Below are 18,408 nucleotides of genomic sequence, written 5' to 3' on the forward strand. Positions count from 1 at the left end.
TACAAAGAATTTTTATGGAGGTAGGTTGAACATAGATTTAAATGGTGAAGTGCTCGAAAATGTGGGAGTATTTAAGGATCTGGGGTCCCATGTGGGTGTGACTTGAGGAATGGATGTGATCATGTCACATGTGGCCATGACTTCATTGCGGGAACCTCCAGAGGGCGGCATGATTTGCGGGCGCTGACTCATATTCCAATCTTGAATGGATCAGGGTTTCAGTGAGATTTTTTTATCTCTTCATCCAAATAGTGAAATGCCACTTTGATCTGCCATAGTCTGTATGTCTCCCACAATCCTGCTGATATGTCTGTCAAGTGACTGGTTGTGTTTTATTAACACTCCATAATCTTTCTCCTCATCCGTTTTTGTAATGGATTCACTTCCCAAGGAATAGTTTAAGGATGGCCTTTTGCCACTATTGCCCATTTTCAGTACTTTGCAATTGTTAGTATTGAACTTCATTTCTCATTCATAGCTCCATGCCAAAAGTGTCTAGATCTCTTTGTAATAGTCTATCATCATCCTGTATTTACCTAGTTATATTTTATGGGAAGGGGAGCTATGCCCATGGTGTCCCGTCTTCATATCTCATTTTATCTAGACTTTTTAAATTCGTGTATCATTTTTGCACACACCACATTTTCAACTAACTTGTTCCAAACATCTGTTACCTTGTGAGGAAAGCTGTTCTTTTTCAGGTCTCTTCTATAACTGTCTTTCTTGATTTTCTTTCCGTGTCCTCTTGTATCTCTACTATCCCATTTTATTTGATCCTCTATCAATAGTGCCTTTCATGATTCTGTAAATAGTTATCAAGTCTCCTCTCTCTCTTCTTTGCTCTAATGTCTGTAGCTCAAGTTTTGCCAGTCACTCCTCATATGATAGTTCTGAGAGTGTTGGTGCTAATTTCGTAATTGCTCTTTGTATTCTTTCAAGTTTTGTTAATAATTTTTTTGTACTTGGTGACCACGTCATCACTGCATACTCCAATCTTGGTCTTATGAAAGTGATTAGTATTTTCTTCATCATTTCTTCGTCCAGGTATGTAAATGCCACTTTGTTCTTATTAGATTATAAGTTTCTCCTAAAATTTTGTTTATATGTTTCTCAGGGGACATTATTCATAATATTAACTCCAGGTCCTTCTCATTTTCTACTTTTTTGATTTATTCCTCTCCCAATTTATATGATCCCACTATTCTTTTTTTTTCTTTTCTTCCAAATTCCATTATACTACACTTCTTAATATTGAATTCTATCACCCACTTCCTACTCCATTCCCATACTTTATTGAGATCACTCTGCAGTGACTCACAATCTTCTACAGTGTTCACTTTTTTCAACAATTTTGCATCGTCTGCAAAGAAGCTCATATAACTTTCAATTCCTTTATCCATATCATTAATATATATATAGGAAACATCATTATGGCCAGAACTGTTCCTTGTGGAACTCCACTAATCATTTCATCCCAATTAGAGTGTGTTATCACCACTCATTTTTCTTTCATTCAAGAAGTCTTCCATCCACTTCAGCAGTTTGCCCTGTATTCCTCTGGCAGTTTCTAATTTCATTAGCAATTTCTTATGTTGCACCTTATCAAAAGCTTTTTTCAGGTCTAGAAATGCACAATCAGCCCATCCATCTCTTTCTTGTATTACATCTATTAGCCTTGAATAGAAACGCATAAAGTTTGTGATGCATGATCGTTCTTGTCTAAATTCAAATTGCCTTGGATTTAGTACGTACCCATCTACTTTTGATAATTCTTTCACAAATTTTAGCTATTGTACTTGTAAGAGAGACCGGTCTATAGTTAGTAGGGTCTTCCTTGTTTCCCCCGTATATATTGGTACTATATTTGCTCTTTTCCTTCTTTCAATGAACTGCTTATTAGACTTTGTATTTTGTCTGTTCATTCCTGCATTCTCTCAAAATCCAGTTTGCCATTTCATCTGGTCCATGCAATTTTCTGAAATCAAGATTACTCAAGTGATTCGTTATTTCTTTCCTTCTTCTATCGCTTTCATAGGGGGGACTTTCTCCCACTCGACATCTCCAAGTTGTATGTTCTCCTTTGTATACACCGATTTAAAATGCTTGTTCATAATTCCTGCCATTTCTATTTCCTCTGTGTATTCAACTCCTCCTTGTCGTAGTTTCTCTAATTCTTGTCTGTTTTTCAGTTTGTTGTTTACAAATCTTTAAAATAGTTTTGGTTGATCTTTACATTTTTCTATGACATCTTTTGCTTTAACAATTCTTCCTCCATCTTCCATTATCGTATTTAGTGTTGTCCTTGTGTCTTCTAACATATTGTTATGTTTTCTCTCTTCCCATGAAGCCGTTTTGGGAGGCACATAATTTACCACAAACTTCCTGCTCTCCCCATCCCTGTCCTCCACTTCCATCATAATCGTCTCTACTCTATTCTTTCCATATGTGACATTCCTCACATTAATATCCTTCTTAGTCAGGAACATAACTCCACCCCCTTGTTTTACCTCTGTTTCTAACCCAATAATTATATGCACCATGTCCTACACTGTTGGGTGGTAGTGGACCTTTCAATTATGTCTCTACAATTCCCATTATGTCCGGTTCTTTTTCCTTCAGGTAATCATTCATTTCATTCAAGCCTATTATTAAGCCATCTATATTTGTGTAAGACACTTTTAATTTTCTGCTACTTCCATTGTATTTTCTGTTTCCCTTCTGTTTTCCTCTGCTATGAACTATTTCCTCACTTTCACATCCACTGCTCTCCAGTAGAATTTCTCTTTGACTCTGTTTTCTCATTTTTTCCCTTAGCTTCTAGTCTTTTTGTTTTCTCATCCTCTATTTCATCTTTATTCATCTTTCTTTTTATCCTTACCTATTTATATAGATCACTTTTTGCTAATATATTCTCTGCTGTCGTTTGTGACCTGAATTTAACATTAATTGGTCTGGTCTTATCTGTATTGTATATCCCTAGTCTATATATTTTTGGTGGAGACAAAGGAGGACATTTCGGACAGTTTGTTGAAGTGGACTAAGGGGGACATTTCATACAGTTATTTAATTCGGGTAACAGATGGATTATAGGAGGGGCGATGTTAAACATGCCTCTGTTCTGCTCAATGGTTTTGAAGCTTTGAATGGCGGCCGCTTCGAGGCATTTTCTCCTCATCCTATCTGGTTCACTAAATAGAAGTTCTGCGTTATCCCAATCCATCAGGTGGTCGTTGGTGTTCCGGTGGATAACACAGGCGTTGGTGGTGATGTTGTTCCGGGAATCGTAGCGATGCTCCCGGATCCGGGTCTTCAGGTCACGGGAAGTCTCGCCGATGTATACTTTATCACATCCATATGCGGTAGACACCAGCGTTTTTTACTACTTGAATGTTGCAACGCCCAAGTGTCCGGGTGAGGGTGGCGGTGACGCTGCTGGCTGGAAGGATAAGCCTCCTAGCTGGATCTTTTGTTGGTTCCCGCCCTTCCATTATTTTGAGTGCCTTTTTCTTACACTGGTGGATGATGCACTCTGGATATTTTAATTTATGAAAAACCTCCTTTATGTGCCTAAACTCGTCCTCTAAGAATTCAGGGCTACAAATTCTGAGAGCTCTGAGGTAGAAACCTATGACTACACCTTTTTTAATACTGAGGTCATGGTGGGATAGGAAGTGAGTCAAATCGTCCTTATTGGTTGGTTTCCTGTAGACTGTAAATTTTAAAAAAATTATCATGTTTGATAATAAGGGTATCCAAAAATGGAAGGGAATCGTTAATTTCTTCCTCCAAGGTGAACTGGATGGATGACTCAACCTCGTTCAGAGCCGCTTGGAGTTTGGGGATGTCAAACCGTCTGGGGGAAATTAATAGTATGTCATCCACATAGCGAAGCCATACTACGTTGCCAGGAACGATATCTGAGAAAGGCCCTGCTTCTAAAAATTCCATGAACAGGTTGGCAAGGACAGCGCTCAAAGGAGAGCCCATGGCCATGCCAAAACTTTGGTGAAAATACTGGTCCTGGAATTTGAAGTAATTAAATTGGACACAAAGCTGTACTAAATCCACAAAGTCATTGGGGGGAATAGGGAGGTCAGTGTGGGAACTAGTGATTTTAGCCCTAAGGAGGTCAATCGCTTTAAGGGTCGGGACACGGGTGAATAACGAGGTCACATCCAGGCTGGCCAGCTTTTTGTTGCGAACAGGAACGTCCTTAATTCTATTCAATAGGTCACCTGAGTGTTTCAAATGAGCACCGCTGATGGTACCCAAAAGGCGCGACAAATGTTTGGCCAGCGCACCTGCCAGTTTGTGTGGCGCACTCCCGATCCCTGATGTAATTGGTCTCATGGGTATATTGGGCTTGTGGGTTTTTGGGAGCCCATACAGGGTGGCTGGACGTGGGAGGTTTGGCAGGAGGTGAAGTAAACACTTACCAGTTCCTGATTTCCTAAGAATCCTCCTGGCTGCCTTAAGGAAGTTACTTGTCTCGACGTCCACTTTCGCCTGGGTGACTTTGGTGTAAGTATTTTCATCGCTTAGGAGGTCAGTCATCTTATGTAGGTAGGACGATGCGTCCATCACCACCACTCCTCCACCTTTGTCCGCGGTGGTGATCCTGACGGCGGGGTCCTTGGCGAGTGCCTCCAACGCTCGAAAGTATCTCTTGGGTAAAGTAGGATTGGGAGGGTCGCAAAGTGCCGAGGTTAGTAGTCCTTGTATGTAGCCCTGCTGGAATTCGCTGTCTTTGTACCTGTAGTTCTTCGTGACGAGGTCGATGTTCTGGTTAGGTTTCGGGATGCCGGTGGCGAATTTAAGTCCCAAGCTGAGCACTTCAGTTTCGAAGTCGGACAGCGGCCTGCTGGAGATGTTGGTGATGATATCTGGTCTACCCATGCTCTTCCAACGGCTGTTGGCACATAGACTGGACAGTTGACGCGCGAGCCTCTCCTTCTGTTGGAAGTTGCAACTCGCTACGTCGTCTCTAATGGCCTCAGCGTGAGAGTTGGACATGATACCACGGAGCTGGGAACCTAATTTCCTGGCTTTCTCAAAAGCCTGGCTGGACTGGGAGGAAAGGAGGTTACAGCACTCTGTGAGGTAGGTATGAGCGGGGGGAGGGAAAGGATGGTCAAACTGGAGAAGCTGCTTCGGCGTGGATCTCGGGGTGACCATTTCTTCGATACAGCTGCGTAGGAAATCCCGTCTATTCCGAAGGCTATAAGCTTTTCTCAGAGCGCGTGCGTAACGTCCGGATAAAGGTTCCATGTTGATCTCGGTGTCGTGACAAGATGAATCACAATGGCAAAAGCCGACAAGACTGTGAGAATAAACACCTTGTGAGATCGAAACCTTTATTAGTACTACGTTTCGCTTGTTACAGCTTTTTCAAGTACAGACATGACACACACTCTGAGCACATATAAGCCAACAGGGAAGGAACTGGGAGAGGTTATCAGGGAGGGGTGGGTGGTAGGTGGAGGGGGAGGAGGGGGACGGGTGGGACTTGGTGGAGACAAAGGAGGACATTTCGGACAGTTTGTTGAAGTGGACTAAGGGGGACATTTCATACAGTTATTTAATTCGGGTAACAGATGGATTATAGGAGGGGCGATGTTAAACATGCCTCTGTTCTGCTCAATGGTTTTGAAGCTTTGAATGGCGGCCGCTTCGAGGCATTTTCTCCTCATCCTATCTGGTTCACTAAATAGAAGTTCTGCGTTATCCCAATCCATCAGGTGGTCGTTGGTGTTCCGGTGGATAACACAGGCGTTGGTGGTGATGTTGTTCCGGGAATCGTAGCGATGCTCCCGGATCCGGGTCTTCAGGTCACGGGAAGTCTCGCCGATGTATACTTTATCACATCCAGCACAGGGTATGCAGTAGACACCAGCGTTTTTTCCCCACATCTCGTCCTGGCTGTCATTCCTTCTTGAAAGCTCTTTGATAGTTCTGCTCTGGCCCACTACCTGAATGTTGACGCTGCTGGCTGGAAGGATAAGCCTCCTAGCTGGATCTTTTGTTGGTTCCCGCCCTTCCATTATTTTGAGTGCCTTTTTCTTACACTGGTGGATGATGCACTCTGGATATTTTAATTTATGAAACCTAAACTCGTCCTCTAAGAATTCAGGGCTACAAATTCTGAGAGCTCTGAGGTAGAAACCTATGACTACACCTTTTTTAAAACTGAGGTCATGGTGGGATAGGAAGTGAGTCAAATCGTCCTTATTGGTTGGTTTCCTGTAGACTGTAAATTTTAAAAAATTATCATGTTTGATAATAAGGGTATCCAAAAATGGAAGGGAATCGTTAATTTCTTCCTCCAAGGTGAACTGGATGGATGACTCAACCTCGTTCAGAGCCGCTTGGAGTTTGGGGATGTCAAACCGTCTGGGGGAAATTAATAGTATGTCATCCACATAGCGAAGCCATACTACGTTGCCAGGAACGATATCTGAGAAAGGCCCTGCTTCTAAAAATTCCATGAACAGGTTGGCAAGGACAGCGCTCAAAGGAGAGCCCATGGCCATGCCAAAACTTTGGTGAAAATACTGGTCCTGGAATTTGAAGTAATTAAATTGGACACAAAGCTGTACTAAATCCACAAAGTCATTGGGGGGAATAGGGAGGTCAGTGTGGGAACTAGTGATTTTAGCCCTAAGGAGGTCAATCGCTTTAAGGGTCGGGACACGGGTGAATAACGAGGTCACATCCAGGCTGGCCAGCTTTTTGTTGCGAACAGGAACGTCCACCAACGCCTGTGTTATCCACCGGAACACCAACGACCACCTGATGGATTGGGATAACGCAGAACTTCTATTTAGTGAACCAGATAGGATGAGGAGAAAATGCCTCGAAGCGGCCGCCATTCAAAGCTTCAAAACCATTGAGCAGAACAGAGGCATGTTTAACATCGCCCCTCCTATAATCCATCTGTTACCCGAATTAAATAACTGTATGAAATGTCCCCCTTAGTCCACTTCAACAAACTGTCCGAAATGTCCTCCTTTGTCTCCACCAAGTCCCACCCGTCCCCCTCCTCCCCCTCCACCTACCACCCACCCCTCCCTGATAACCTCTCCCAGTTCCTTCCCTGTTGGCTTATATGTGCTCAGAGTGTGTGTCATGTCTGTACTTGAAAAAGCTGTAACAAGCGAAACATAGTACTAATAAAGGTTTCGATCTCACAAGGTGTTTATTCTCACAGTCTTGTCGGCTTTTGCCATTGTGATTCATCTATATATTTCTTCAATTTCTTTCCCTGTTTCTTGTTCATCCTTGTGAACTACTTCTAATATCTTGTTTACTTTTTCCTTCTCTTTTACTCTTGTAGTCCTATTTGGATTATGTTTCTCTTGCATCCCTAGTATAATTATACATTTCTTTTTATTTGCTAAGTCTCTTACTATATTCTCCTCTCTCATCACTTTAATAACTATGTCCCTAGTTTGTTCTGTTATTTGTTGTTTTACTATATCTCTAAATTCAATTTTGTTGTTCTCTTGGACTTTTCTCCAACCCTGTACTTCTTTTGCTATGGACTCTTTATTCTCTTTATTATTATTCTTTAATTCCTCATTCTCGTCCTTTACTTTTTAAATGTCTTTTTAATTCATCTATTTATTTAGGTTTTGGGTCGTCTTTAGTTCTTTCAATTTACCAACTCTTTATGTAATCTGTGTAAGTTGGCTGAACCTAAACTCCCACTGTTCGTTCATTTTCTCTAGTTTTTCCTCTAGACTTGCTAATCAGGGGAGGTTGTCATCCCTTTCCTCATTAAATCCATAGAAATAATTATCTCCACTTTCTATTGTGTTATTCTTAACTATATTTCTAATTTTAATGCCTTTACTGATATTTTCGACTTCACCTGCATTGTCTGCAGACTTTTTGTTTACATTCCTTCTGACGTCCGGGGGAGCCTGTTCGTCTCCTTCATTATTTTCTTCCATTTTACTCAATAATCCCTCCCCTTCTCCTTTTTCTTCACCTGCCCACTTCACCACAAGCCTTCCCCTTCCCTATTTATACACACATATCGGTCGGAATGACAGCGAAGTCTGGACTCCGGTGATAACTTCAAATTTCAAGGATCACAACGACAAGTACCTGTGTTGTATTAATAGGGAAGTGGAAAGCTCATGGTGTAGTGGGAAGGTGAAGAAAAAGGAAAGGGGAGGGATTACTGAGGAAAATGGAAGGAAATGAGGAAGGGGAAGATATGGCCCAAGAACTCAGACGGTATGTAAAGAAGAGATGGCCCGACGATAGTCTCTTACTATATTCTCCTTCTCCCTTATCTCTTTAATAACTGTGTCCGTAGTTTGTTCTTTCATCTGCTGTTCCATTATACCTCTAAATTCCATTTTGTTGTTCTCTTGTACTTTTTTCCAACCACTTACCTCTTTTGTTATGGACTCTTTATTTTCTTTATTACTCCTCTTTAATTCTTCATTCTCTTCCTTTATTTCTCTTAACAGTTTTATTTATTCTTCTATTTCTTTAGTTAGATTTTGATTATCTTTCCTTAGTTCTTCCAGTTTATCAACTTTCTCAGCAACTAGAGTTAATTGGTCAAACCTAACCTCTCATTCTTCGTTAATTTTTTTTAGTTTCTCCTCTAGATTTACTACTTGACGCAGCCCGAAGGGATTTCTCCCCGTCCTCTCCTTTTATGCAATGGGGGGACGGAGAGGGGGGGTCGCCGATTTAATGAAGCGGCCTTGGTGTGGATGTGCTGTGTCTTGCGACACTGCTTCTGACCCAGGGCAGTGAACAAGGTGCAGGGATGACCCGTCATCCAGGAGGTGCTCAGATAAGAGGGAGGGTGGAGGGGTGTGGAGTGTATTCAGGGATGGAATGGGTGGAAATGATTTTATGCCTTTCCCTTTTTGGCTACCTCCCTTGTAAGGGGGAAAAAGCCTTGGTATATGTATGTGCTCTAGATTTACTAGTTGGGGGAGGTTGTCACCTCCTCCCTCATTAAATCCATAAAAGCCGTTATCTTCTCTTTCCATTGAGCTGCTTCTATATATTTCTGCTCTTGACACCTCTGCTTCTTTGTTGTTTGTCTGTGTATTCTGCCCCCCATTTGTTTACGCTTCTCATAAGATCCGGGGCCCGTTCGTCCCCTTCCTCATTTCCTTCCATTTTCCTCAGTAATCCCTCCCCTTCTCCCTTTTCTTCACCTTCCCACTACACCACGAGCTTTCCCCTTCCCTATTAAAACAACACAGGTACTTCCTTGTCGTTGTGATCCTCGTAATTTGAAGATTTCATCGGAGTCCAGACTTCGCTGCCACCTTGACCGATGTGTGTGTGTTATTGTTTTTGTTATTTTATTTATTTACTTATTTATTTTTATTTTTTCATTCTTTTCTTTCCAGAGAAATACTAAAACTTTTTGTGAGTTAGCAAGGAATGTAAAAGGTGATAATTTTTTTTTATCAATCTTAGGTGTATAATTATTGGTGTGTCAGTTGCTACTCTGCCTTTAAGTATAGAATAGCCATTTACATGATGTATTATTGAGCACTTTTTCAGAACTTTGTGCTGTTATATTTATGATAGATTTCTAACTAATCTGTTCTCTCCATTTTACTTAGGTATTTTGTCATAGAGATTCAACCAAGTGATAATTCTAATTTCTACGCCAAGAACCATATTTTATTAGATGCAATAAAGGCAGCAATCCAAAGGTTACATGGAGAATTTGGTTTAGCAGCAACACTTATGGGTCTTAGAGGTGAGTTTATGGGAAAAGGAAAATTTTGTAGTACTACAGTACTACCTCTCATTAACGGACATTAATTAGCTGTGTTTGTGGTGTTTTTGGTGCTGTTGTTTAGTGTGTGCAATCACTATGCCACCCAAATACCACTCCAAATCAATGGATTATTCACATTAACAGACACCGTTACCCCCCTTATAGTCCCTTAATGAGAGGTAGTACTGTATATAACATTGCATGTCAATTCTTTCTATGATCCTTTCTTAGAATTGCATGTTAATTCTTTCTGTGATCCTTTCTTAAAATTGAATGTCAATTCTTTCTGTGATTCTTTCTTAGAATAACAGTTATTTAATTATTTTCATTGATGTTCCCATTCCTAAGAACAGGTTAACTATCATTTATTCACATTAAATGAAATAACCTCATCGAAAGTCTTCCTAACTTTGTAGCTTGTAGTATTTTCTGGATTTTTTTTTTTCTTTTTTTCTCATAAATTTACAATCTTCAGTTCCAAAAGAAAAGTACTGCCATGTGCTGAAGGGGTGAATTGAGAGAGTGCAGGTAGTTATTTTTATTAGGCATCCCTAAAACTTGGGAATCTCCAATTTTAAGATAATTTTCAAAAGCACTTTTTAATATTCTGGTATTATTAAAAAAAAATATACTGGATGCTCCATATCTTGGAGCTTCCCAACATAGAGAATGTATGCATGACTTTTCATATTTGAGGCTGTGGCATGGAGATAAATTAAATAATTTTATGCCAGTCAGAGTAGAAAGAAAATAAATATTTAGTGTGGATGATGTTGAATTGGTATTTTTTGGTATTTAACTTTATAAATACCATGTCTGAGGTATTGACTGCATGTTATTGTGAGGTTAAAATCTGCTCATTAGCATGCAGTTGATACCCATATAGACCAGAGCCACACATCATTTTGTCAGTGATAGAGGAATTCTCTGTTCATAGAGGAATAATGCTACTTTATTATACTGCGACTGTCCCTTCATTATGCTGTCTTCCACTCTTAATACTGTCTTGTACCATATCTCTGAATATACAATTCCTTTTTTGCCCAGCCCTCTTGTAGGGGAGAAAGAATACTGCCACAGTGTTCCCACTTGAGTCATAAATGGCAATAATAAAGGAACAGGGATAGGATTAGGTATCCTACTCTCGATAGCCCCAGTAGGGGACATTCCTTAAAGAAAAGCATGAGTCTGGGAGGAGTGCTCCAACCAGAACCCAAAGGTTTGGGTCTTGTAATGTGCATTGATGTGGTACTGATGAGAGTAAAAGGGAACAGATAGGCAGTATGTTTGTGAGAAGAAAGATGGATATGTAGGCATAAAGTGAATTTAAGTTGAAAGGGAGGGGCAAGTTTGAGTTTGGGAATGTAGTTGGGATGGTGTCAGGAGTGAAGAGAGGATGAGGGAGAGAAGGGGTGGCAATACTAGTAAGTGAAGAGATAGGTAAACATGTGGAGTGGAAGGTTTCTTCAAGGTTAATGTGCTTATGGGCCTGGCAGTGACAAAGTTTTCACACTAAATGAGAATCAGACAAGAAGTAATGGACTCAAACTGTCAGGAAATATATTTAATTTGGAAGTGGGTAGAAACAGCTTTGTCAACCATGTGGTTAATGAATGGAATAAACTTCCTATTATTTGTTTATTTGGTATTATTTGTCTGATTATTATTTATTTGATTATTATTTACCTGTCCATTTATTATTATTTACTATTTACCAGTTTGTTTATTATCTAACTTTACCTATTTATTTGATTTATTATTATTATTATTATTATTTTTTATCAGTATTATAATTTTTTGCACCCAATCTAGTTATAGATCAAAAGGTCTCCTGTCAGCATGCTCCTCCTTTGTAATGATGCCGTGATGCATGGAAGGGAGTGGGTGGAAGATGGGGGGGTGAGGGAGTATGTGTCAATGATATTTTGATGCAGCCTGAAAGGATATCTTCCCATCTTCTCTTTTTCTGCATGAAGGGAAGGAGAGGGGGAGGGTCACCAATTAAATGAAGTGGCATTGCTGTGCATGTGCTGTGTCATGCTGAATTGCTTCTGACCCAGGGCAGTGGGTGAAATGCAGGGATGACCTTCATCCATGAGGAGCCAAGAAAAAGAGTGAGGGAGGGGTGGTGAATGGGAGTGGAGTATGTGGGGATGAAATGGGTGGGAGTGGATTTATGCCTTTGACTTTTGGCTACCTCCCCTGTAAGGGGGAAAAAGCCTTTGGTATATGTATGTATGCATGTAACTTGATAATATCTTCATTGTACTTTTTTATACACATCTAAGAAAGTTTGTTCATTTGTTAAATGAAATTATGATTCTTTAGTTGCCTCAAACTTAAAAAGTATAGATAATTAATAAGGAATATAACTTTTAGGGGTGGTACAATAGTGGCCAGCACTTGTGAGCAAGGGTACAATGTTTTCTCTTTCATTTATCCTCCTTACGTTATTTATCTCTATGTTAAGCCTTGTGCTGTCCTGTAACCTTAATGATGTTGATAGTAGTAGTTTTGACAAAGTTTTAAGTTATATTCTTTTGTGTGATTCCAACATTTCTCTTTGGAGTAATATTTTATTGTAAGTCATCATGTCATTAATGCTCTAATAGAATTTTATTATAGTTTTGTATTGTTTGGTTTGAGCTTTAACTTTATCTTTCCCCTTTCCTGCTCTTATTCAGGCTTGATGAAATGTGAAGTGATGAAGTCGAAGGTAAAAGTAAAACTTTGGAAGTTAATAAGATAACTTTGTTCCTCTTTTCTCTCGATTTATATGTATGCCTCCCAGTATATAACACTCCTTATTTATAACATATGGATCTGTCATTCATTTATTCATTCATTTTGTTATTCATATTCATGTCAACTTTTTTATGGTTAATTGTGCATTATTAGAATGAGGAAAACAGCATATGAACATGAATATTTAATTATCTCATTACTAGCAGATGGAGTTCTTTATGGGTGTGGTATATTAAAGAATATTTGGTCAATTTTACAGTCAAGTACTTCAATTCCTCAACAAGAATTGCCATTCTGAGTGCCAATAAAGGTTCTCACCTCTTGGTGTGTTCAGCATTGCCCATCATAACACAGATTGGTTCCTACCCTGCATCATTGAAGACACTGCTGGTGACAGCAACCATGAAACTAAGTTTCACATTTGTTAAGGTATGACTTCAAGTATTAGTGGTATAAATCTTTGATAGATTATCTATTAAGTGTATAGAGTGAACTTGAGAGGGAGGGAGGGGTGGTGAATGGGGGTGGATTGGGTGGGAGTGGAAGTATACATTTTAACTTTGGCTACCTCCCATGTAAGGGGTGAAAAAGCCCTTGGTATATGTATGTATGTATACCTTGATTCAGCTTACAGAGTAAATCACTTTTTTCTTGCAGGCTAATCATAAGAATATGTTGAGTAGTGTTCACAAGTCTATGAAGCAATCTGATACCAAAGAAGAATTTGAAAGAAGAGTGCAGCAATCAAGAATATTTGAAAGTCAAGTGCAATAAGCTAAATTAAGATTTGTGTTATATTGTTGATGTTTGTGCCCAGAAGTAACTATAGTGGGGTATTGAAGTTCTGTTGCTCAGAAATAATTAATATGGGCCAATTACCTATGTATGTCAAATATTATGTCCTCCATATACAGTATAAAGAGTGATGTCAGAAAAGTAAGAATGAGTAACTGTTTCCTGATTATACTGAGGAATTGTATGTGAATCAGTGAATGTAAGGCTTTCCCCTGTGTTAGGGAGAGAAGACCTTTGATATGTGTGTGTTTGTTTGATAGGAACAAGTTTATAATTTAGATTATTCATATATATTTTTTTAATTTAATATAAAACTGATTACATGATTATCCAATATGGGAGGTGAAAGGACATTGTTTATGGTAATATACATAAGTATCTTGATATGAGAAATTACATTTGTATTAGTCACAATTCCTTAGTAGGTATGAATAAAAGTAGTAGTATACTAATCATTGTTTAACTGATTTCATAATTTTTTCATTACATACCCTTATCCTTCTGAGGATTTAGTAGCCTATCAATGGTCAATAAGTGTGGTTCTCAAATTAGAGTAAATACCCACAAAGGAATAGTATAACTGAATACTGAGGGGTTGCCATGGAAGTGAATATGATAGGCAGGCAGTGAAAGAAGAGACAAAGGGATGATATAACTGATTAGTGAAGGGTTGCTATGGAGATGAGTAAGATAGGCAGGCAGCATCAAGAATGATAGGATAAGTGGCATCGATAATAAAATAAGCAGACAGTGGTCAGACTAGTAGAAAAGGTGCAACTTGAATGTTTGGTGTCTGAGCAGGTTAGAGCATTGCTACTTGTGGCAAAAGTTGGGAGTGGAGGCAATTTGAATCCTGCCTGTTTATAACTGAGTATGTAGTAAGGGCATACCACATTAATTTCCCAGCTTCAAAAAGTCATCTTTGAGGAGGTACCATCCTAGCCTCCTTAGAAGGATAGTTCATGATATTGAATGGAATTGATCAGACCTGTATTTTGCATCTGAGTAGAATTCAAGTTCGCAATTGCATCATTATTTTTGTAATAATACCATGATGTTTAGGTGAATTCTTTTCTAAACATCTTTTCCAGTACCCTATATATTATAACCCCAAGTTTATGAGTTTTTTTGTTTCACTTATCAATGTTTCAGTTGAAGTTCTGGAACCTAACCTCATTGTTAAACAAAGTCGGTTATCTGATCTGTGGGAGTAAAGGTGCAACATCTCCAGATAACTTGTACCTGTCAGTAATATGATTTTGAGACCCTACAACTCCTCACTTGATTTCCCTATCAAGAAGAGGATAATAGGATCTTGAGGTGAAACTTGGTGACAACATCTAGAAAGTAAAGATCAACTGGCTCACTGGCTGAGTGGGTTAGGGCATCATTACTTGCGGCAAAGGTCAAGGGGATGGCAGTTCGAGCCCTACCACCTACGAAGTTGGACCAAGAGCATGGTTCATTAAATTCCACACTACAAAATCCTCTGTAAAGGGCACTGTCCTAGCCTCCCAATAGGGGAGTTTGTGATGTTAAACCATATCAGTAGAGCTTGCATTAGGGTTGGCAATGGAAAGAACAAGTGGTTTGAGGTAAAGGTGGGGCTGCATCAGGGCTGTCCTATGTCACCATGGCTGTTCAATGTGTACTTGAATGGGGTGGTATGGAAGGTAAATGTGAGAGTAATGGGTATGGACTGGAGATGGTTAGAGATACTGGAGAGAAGTGGGAGGTGAGCAAAGAATGTGGAAAGTAGAGATAGATGGAGCAAAGAATATGGAAAGTAGAGATAGATGGAGCACACTTGAGGAGACAATCAATGATGAAATAAAATGGATGGGGTGAAATGGGATCTGAGCAAGAGGGGGGAATGTCTGGTGAGGAGGGGAGAAGGTAGAGGATAAGGGTGACTGGAAAATGGTCATATACAGATGATATTTTGGCACAGCCAGAAGGGATTTCTCTCCATGTTTTCTATGTTCCACATGAGGAAATGAGTAGGGAGGGTCACCATGTAAGTGAAGTGGCCCTAATGTTGATGTACTGTCTTGCTGATGATGGGTGATGGGCAGGAGACAGGAATGGTCCTTCATCCATGGAGAGCTAAGATGAGGGGGTAATAAGGGTAGTGGATGAAAGTGGGTATGTCCCTTGAATGGCTACCTCCTTTATAAGGGAACAGCCCTGGTCCTGTAGATAGATATAACAGGGCTGACAGAGGGGCAATGTGTGATGTATTGTAGATGCATGGGATGGTGGGTCTGATTTAGAGTGGTCTTAAGGTTTGTATGAGGTTGAGGTATAGAGAGAGTGGTTTGAGGTGAATGTGTGGTGTCACAATGTTCATGTAGTGTAGTGTATATATGAAGTCAGTGGTGAGGGTGGACAGCATGGGTGTTTGGTAGGGTTTAGGAGCTAATAACAGGCAGGAGTGGGAAGTGGGACAATTATTTTTGGGTGTGCTCGTGTAGTTGAATTAGATGATGGACTAAAGCAATTAGTGGTTGAGTTTGGGAGGGAATGTGAGTGGAGGAAGTTAAAAGTAAATGGTCAAAGTAAGGTGACATATACAAGGGTGACTGGGTTGGAGGTGAGTTTAAGGGGCTTGAGGCTGGAGAAGGTGGAGAACTTTATATAGTTCAGGTCATGTATAGCGAGGAATGAAGGTGGAGGTGAATTATAGAATAGAGGAAACAAATATGTGAAGGCATCAAATGTATCATAAAAGGTAAGACCAGTAATCCCTTCCATATCTAAATTGCCATTATCCAAATGGGTCATAATTAGATCCCGTGAATCCAAACAGGACCCACCACCACTGATTAGTTAGAAAAATATATCCACTTCAGTCAGTTCATATGTTTACCACACTTCTACACCTCCTAGTATTGACTCCTCACCTTCTTCCATTTGGTGACATGTGGTGCTTCCCACCCCTGTATATATTCTTTTTGTCAAATAAAATACTTATTAGTTTGATTCCTCATGTGTTTTATTGTTATCATTCATTATTACATGATTTATATGTATTGTATACCACTTTTATTTCAGAAGAAATGGAAATTTAGTACTGAAGTGGCAGAGTGGAGACTGGGTTGGTGGGTGAGATTTTTATCTCGCAAACCCAAATACGCCCCAAATCTGAACATCCTGTGGCCCAGTTAGTTTGGATATGAGAGGTATAATTATCTGGGGATAAATGCAAAGAGGAGAAATAGATTAGAGTTAATCAAAGAGTGCTACTATGGTCTAGGCATGTAGGGGGAATGAGTGAAGATATGCAGTCAAAGGGAGTATGGAAAGCAGAAGTGGATGAAGGGAGCTTGAGGTGGGGGGCCCAGAATGAGGTAGATGGGGTGAAAGGGGGTGCATTGGATGTAAGAGCATTGTCTATTGAGGGAGGAAAGGAGAGGGCAAAAGGTGGATTTTAATGGAGAGTGGTTTTAGATGGTGGTGGTGCAGCCCAAAGAGATTTCTTGTCTGCTCTGTATTTTTCAAGTGGATGAGGTGGGAGGGGAGGAAGATCTACCCCTGCAAACAGTCCTACAACATCAAATTTTGGGTGATAGAACACCAATACTTTGATCATCCCTTCACAGTTTCCAGGAAAAAAAAAAGAACAGGATTCCTAACCAAACAAAACATCCTTGGCTAACTAAAACCAGTACATAAAATGTAAGATAACACATGACAGGTGGAATATTGCCCACAATGATAGAAGCACCAGTAAACTACTGACTATAACAGCAACAGTGTATCTGATCTGTTAAGAAATACTGTTTCAAGTTTTCTTCATATGAAAGATGTTTAAACCTTGAAACATTTGCCTTCCCAAATAGGTTTTCTTCTGTTGTTAGATTAACTTAACATGAATCAATAATTTAAGGTGAAATACATACCAAAGGACTTTTTACTCCTTATGAGGGGATGGTTTACTCAGAGCATACACCCTCCTTACACTTGTTTATTGCCCCCCCCCCCATCTTAGTTCTTTGTGACTAAGTCATTCCTGTCCTTTGCCATACTGCTCAGGTCAGAGGCAATACAAAAAACATAACACCACATTAGGGCCCTCCCAACCTTTAATGAACTTGGAAAAATTTATGGAGCAGTCAAGAAAAATGCCCCTATGGGCTGTTATTTCTTCATCCATTTGAACCACTTTCTATTCTCTCGTATCTTTTGTACTACCTTTTTTTTTTTACTTTACTGACATTTCTCTCATGTCCAGTGCTCCCTTATACTATGTCCATCTCATTTCTTGGTCTCCCTCTCAAGTTCACCCCAGCCACTTATATTTTCCACACATGTGTTTTTTCTAGTCTGTCCTTGCTCATTCTTTCCAAATGACCAAAGCACCACCTCACGACTCTTTGAGCTACACTATCTGCCAACTCTGTACCCTTGATCTCTGCCTTACCTCCACATTTTTCACTCTATCCATCCTTGTAATATCTACCATATGTCATATATACTTAAAACTCTCCACTACCTCTAGCCTCATTCTTCTCAAAATTACATCCAACCTGCCCCCATCGCTCTCTGTAAATTTCCTTTCTCACATCCTTTCAAACTACCACTGCCCATTTAGGGGGACGGCACTTAAGCTATTGTGCTGGAATAGTGCCAAATCACTGGCACCCTCTACGGACTACAACATACAATGGCAAAACTCCCCGTAGCTGGCCTTTCCGTTCTTGAGGTCACGGACAACCTTGAGCAGGTCCCCTTCACCCCCGCTTTCTTCTTGCAAAATGACACAAAGGAAGCCCCATTTCTTCAGCCTGTCGACGAAAAATAATTATGAAAAATTACAAACAACCCACTTACCCTTCTCCCCACAAAAAAACGACAACATGAAAATCCCCAATGTCATCTTAACAGACAGATTCACGCTGTCTGTCGCAGAGAAACTTTACTCATCTCCACCATGGCGGGTGAGGGGCATATGCTCTGGGGCAGCACATTTAGGGGGGCGGCACTTAGGCATGTAAGAGCTCTGCCACTAATGGATTCAATCTATCCTCTGACTCAGCCACAAGTGTTGTGTCATCCACAAGCAACAACTGGTTCACCTTCCACTTCCCTTCACTCTCACT

General features: G+C 40.1%; 1 protein-coding gene across 1 annotated transcript; it reads left to right on the forward strand.

Moving 5' to 3' along the window:
* The first annotated feature begins 102 nt into the window (after positions 1 to 102).
* Pop5 (POP5 ribonuclease P/MRP subunit) lies at positions 103 to 18,361 on the forward strand. Its single transcript, XM_076210564.1, has 4 exons — positions 103 to 221; positions 9,606 to 9,745; positions 12,771 to 12,940; positions 13,169 to 18,361. Exons 2-4 carry the CDS (start codon positions 9,733 to 9,735, stop codon positions 13,283 to 13,285), a joined length of 300 nt encoding a protein of 99 aa, XP_076066679.1. The 5' UTR covers positions 103 to 221; positions 9,606 to 9,732; the 3' UTR covers positions 13,286 to 18,361.
* Positions 18,362 to 18,408: the final 47 nt, after the last annotated feature.

Source organism: Oratosquilla oratoria, chromosome 27, assembly GCF_046742065.1.
Source record: "Oratosquilla oratoria isolate Oo_2021 chromosome 27, ASM4674206v1, whole genome shotgun sequence".
NCBI classification, from domain to species: domain Eukaryota; kingdom Metazoa; phylum Arthropoda; class Malacostraca; order Stomatopoda; family Squillidae; genus Oratosquilla; species Oratosquilla oratoria.

Excerpts from the sequence above, each read along its gene's own strand:
- Pop5 (XM_076210564.1), top strand. Across the intron at positions 12,941-13,168 it reads TAAGTTTCACATTTGTTAAG|GCTAATCATAAGAATATGTT; the intron begins GTATGACTTCAA and ends TTTTTCTTGCAG.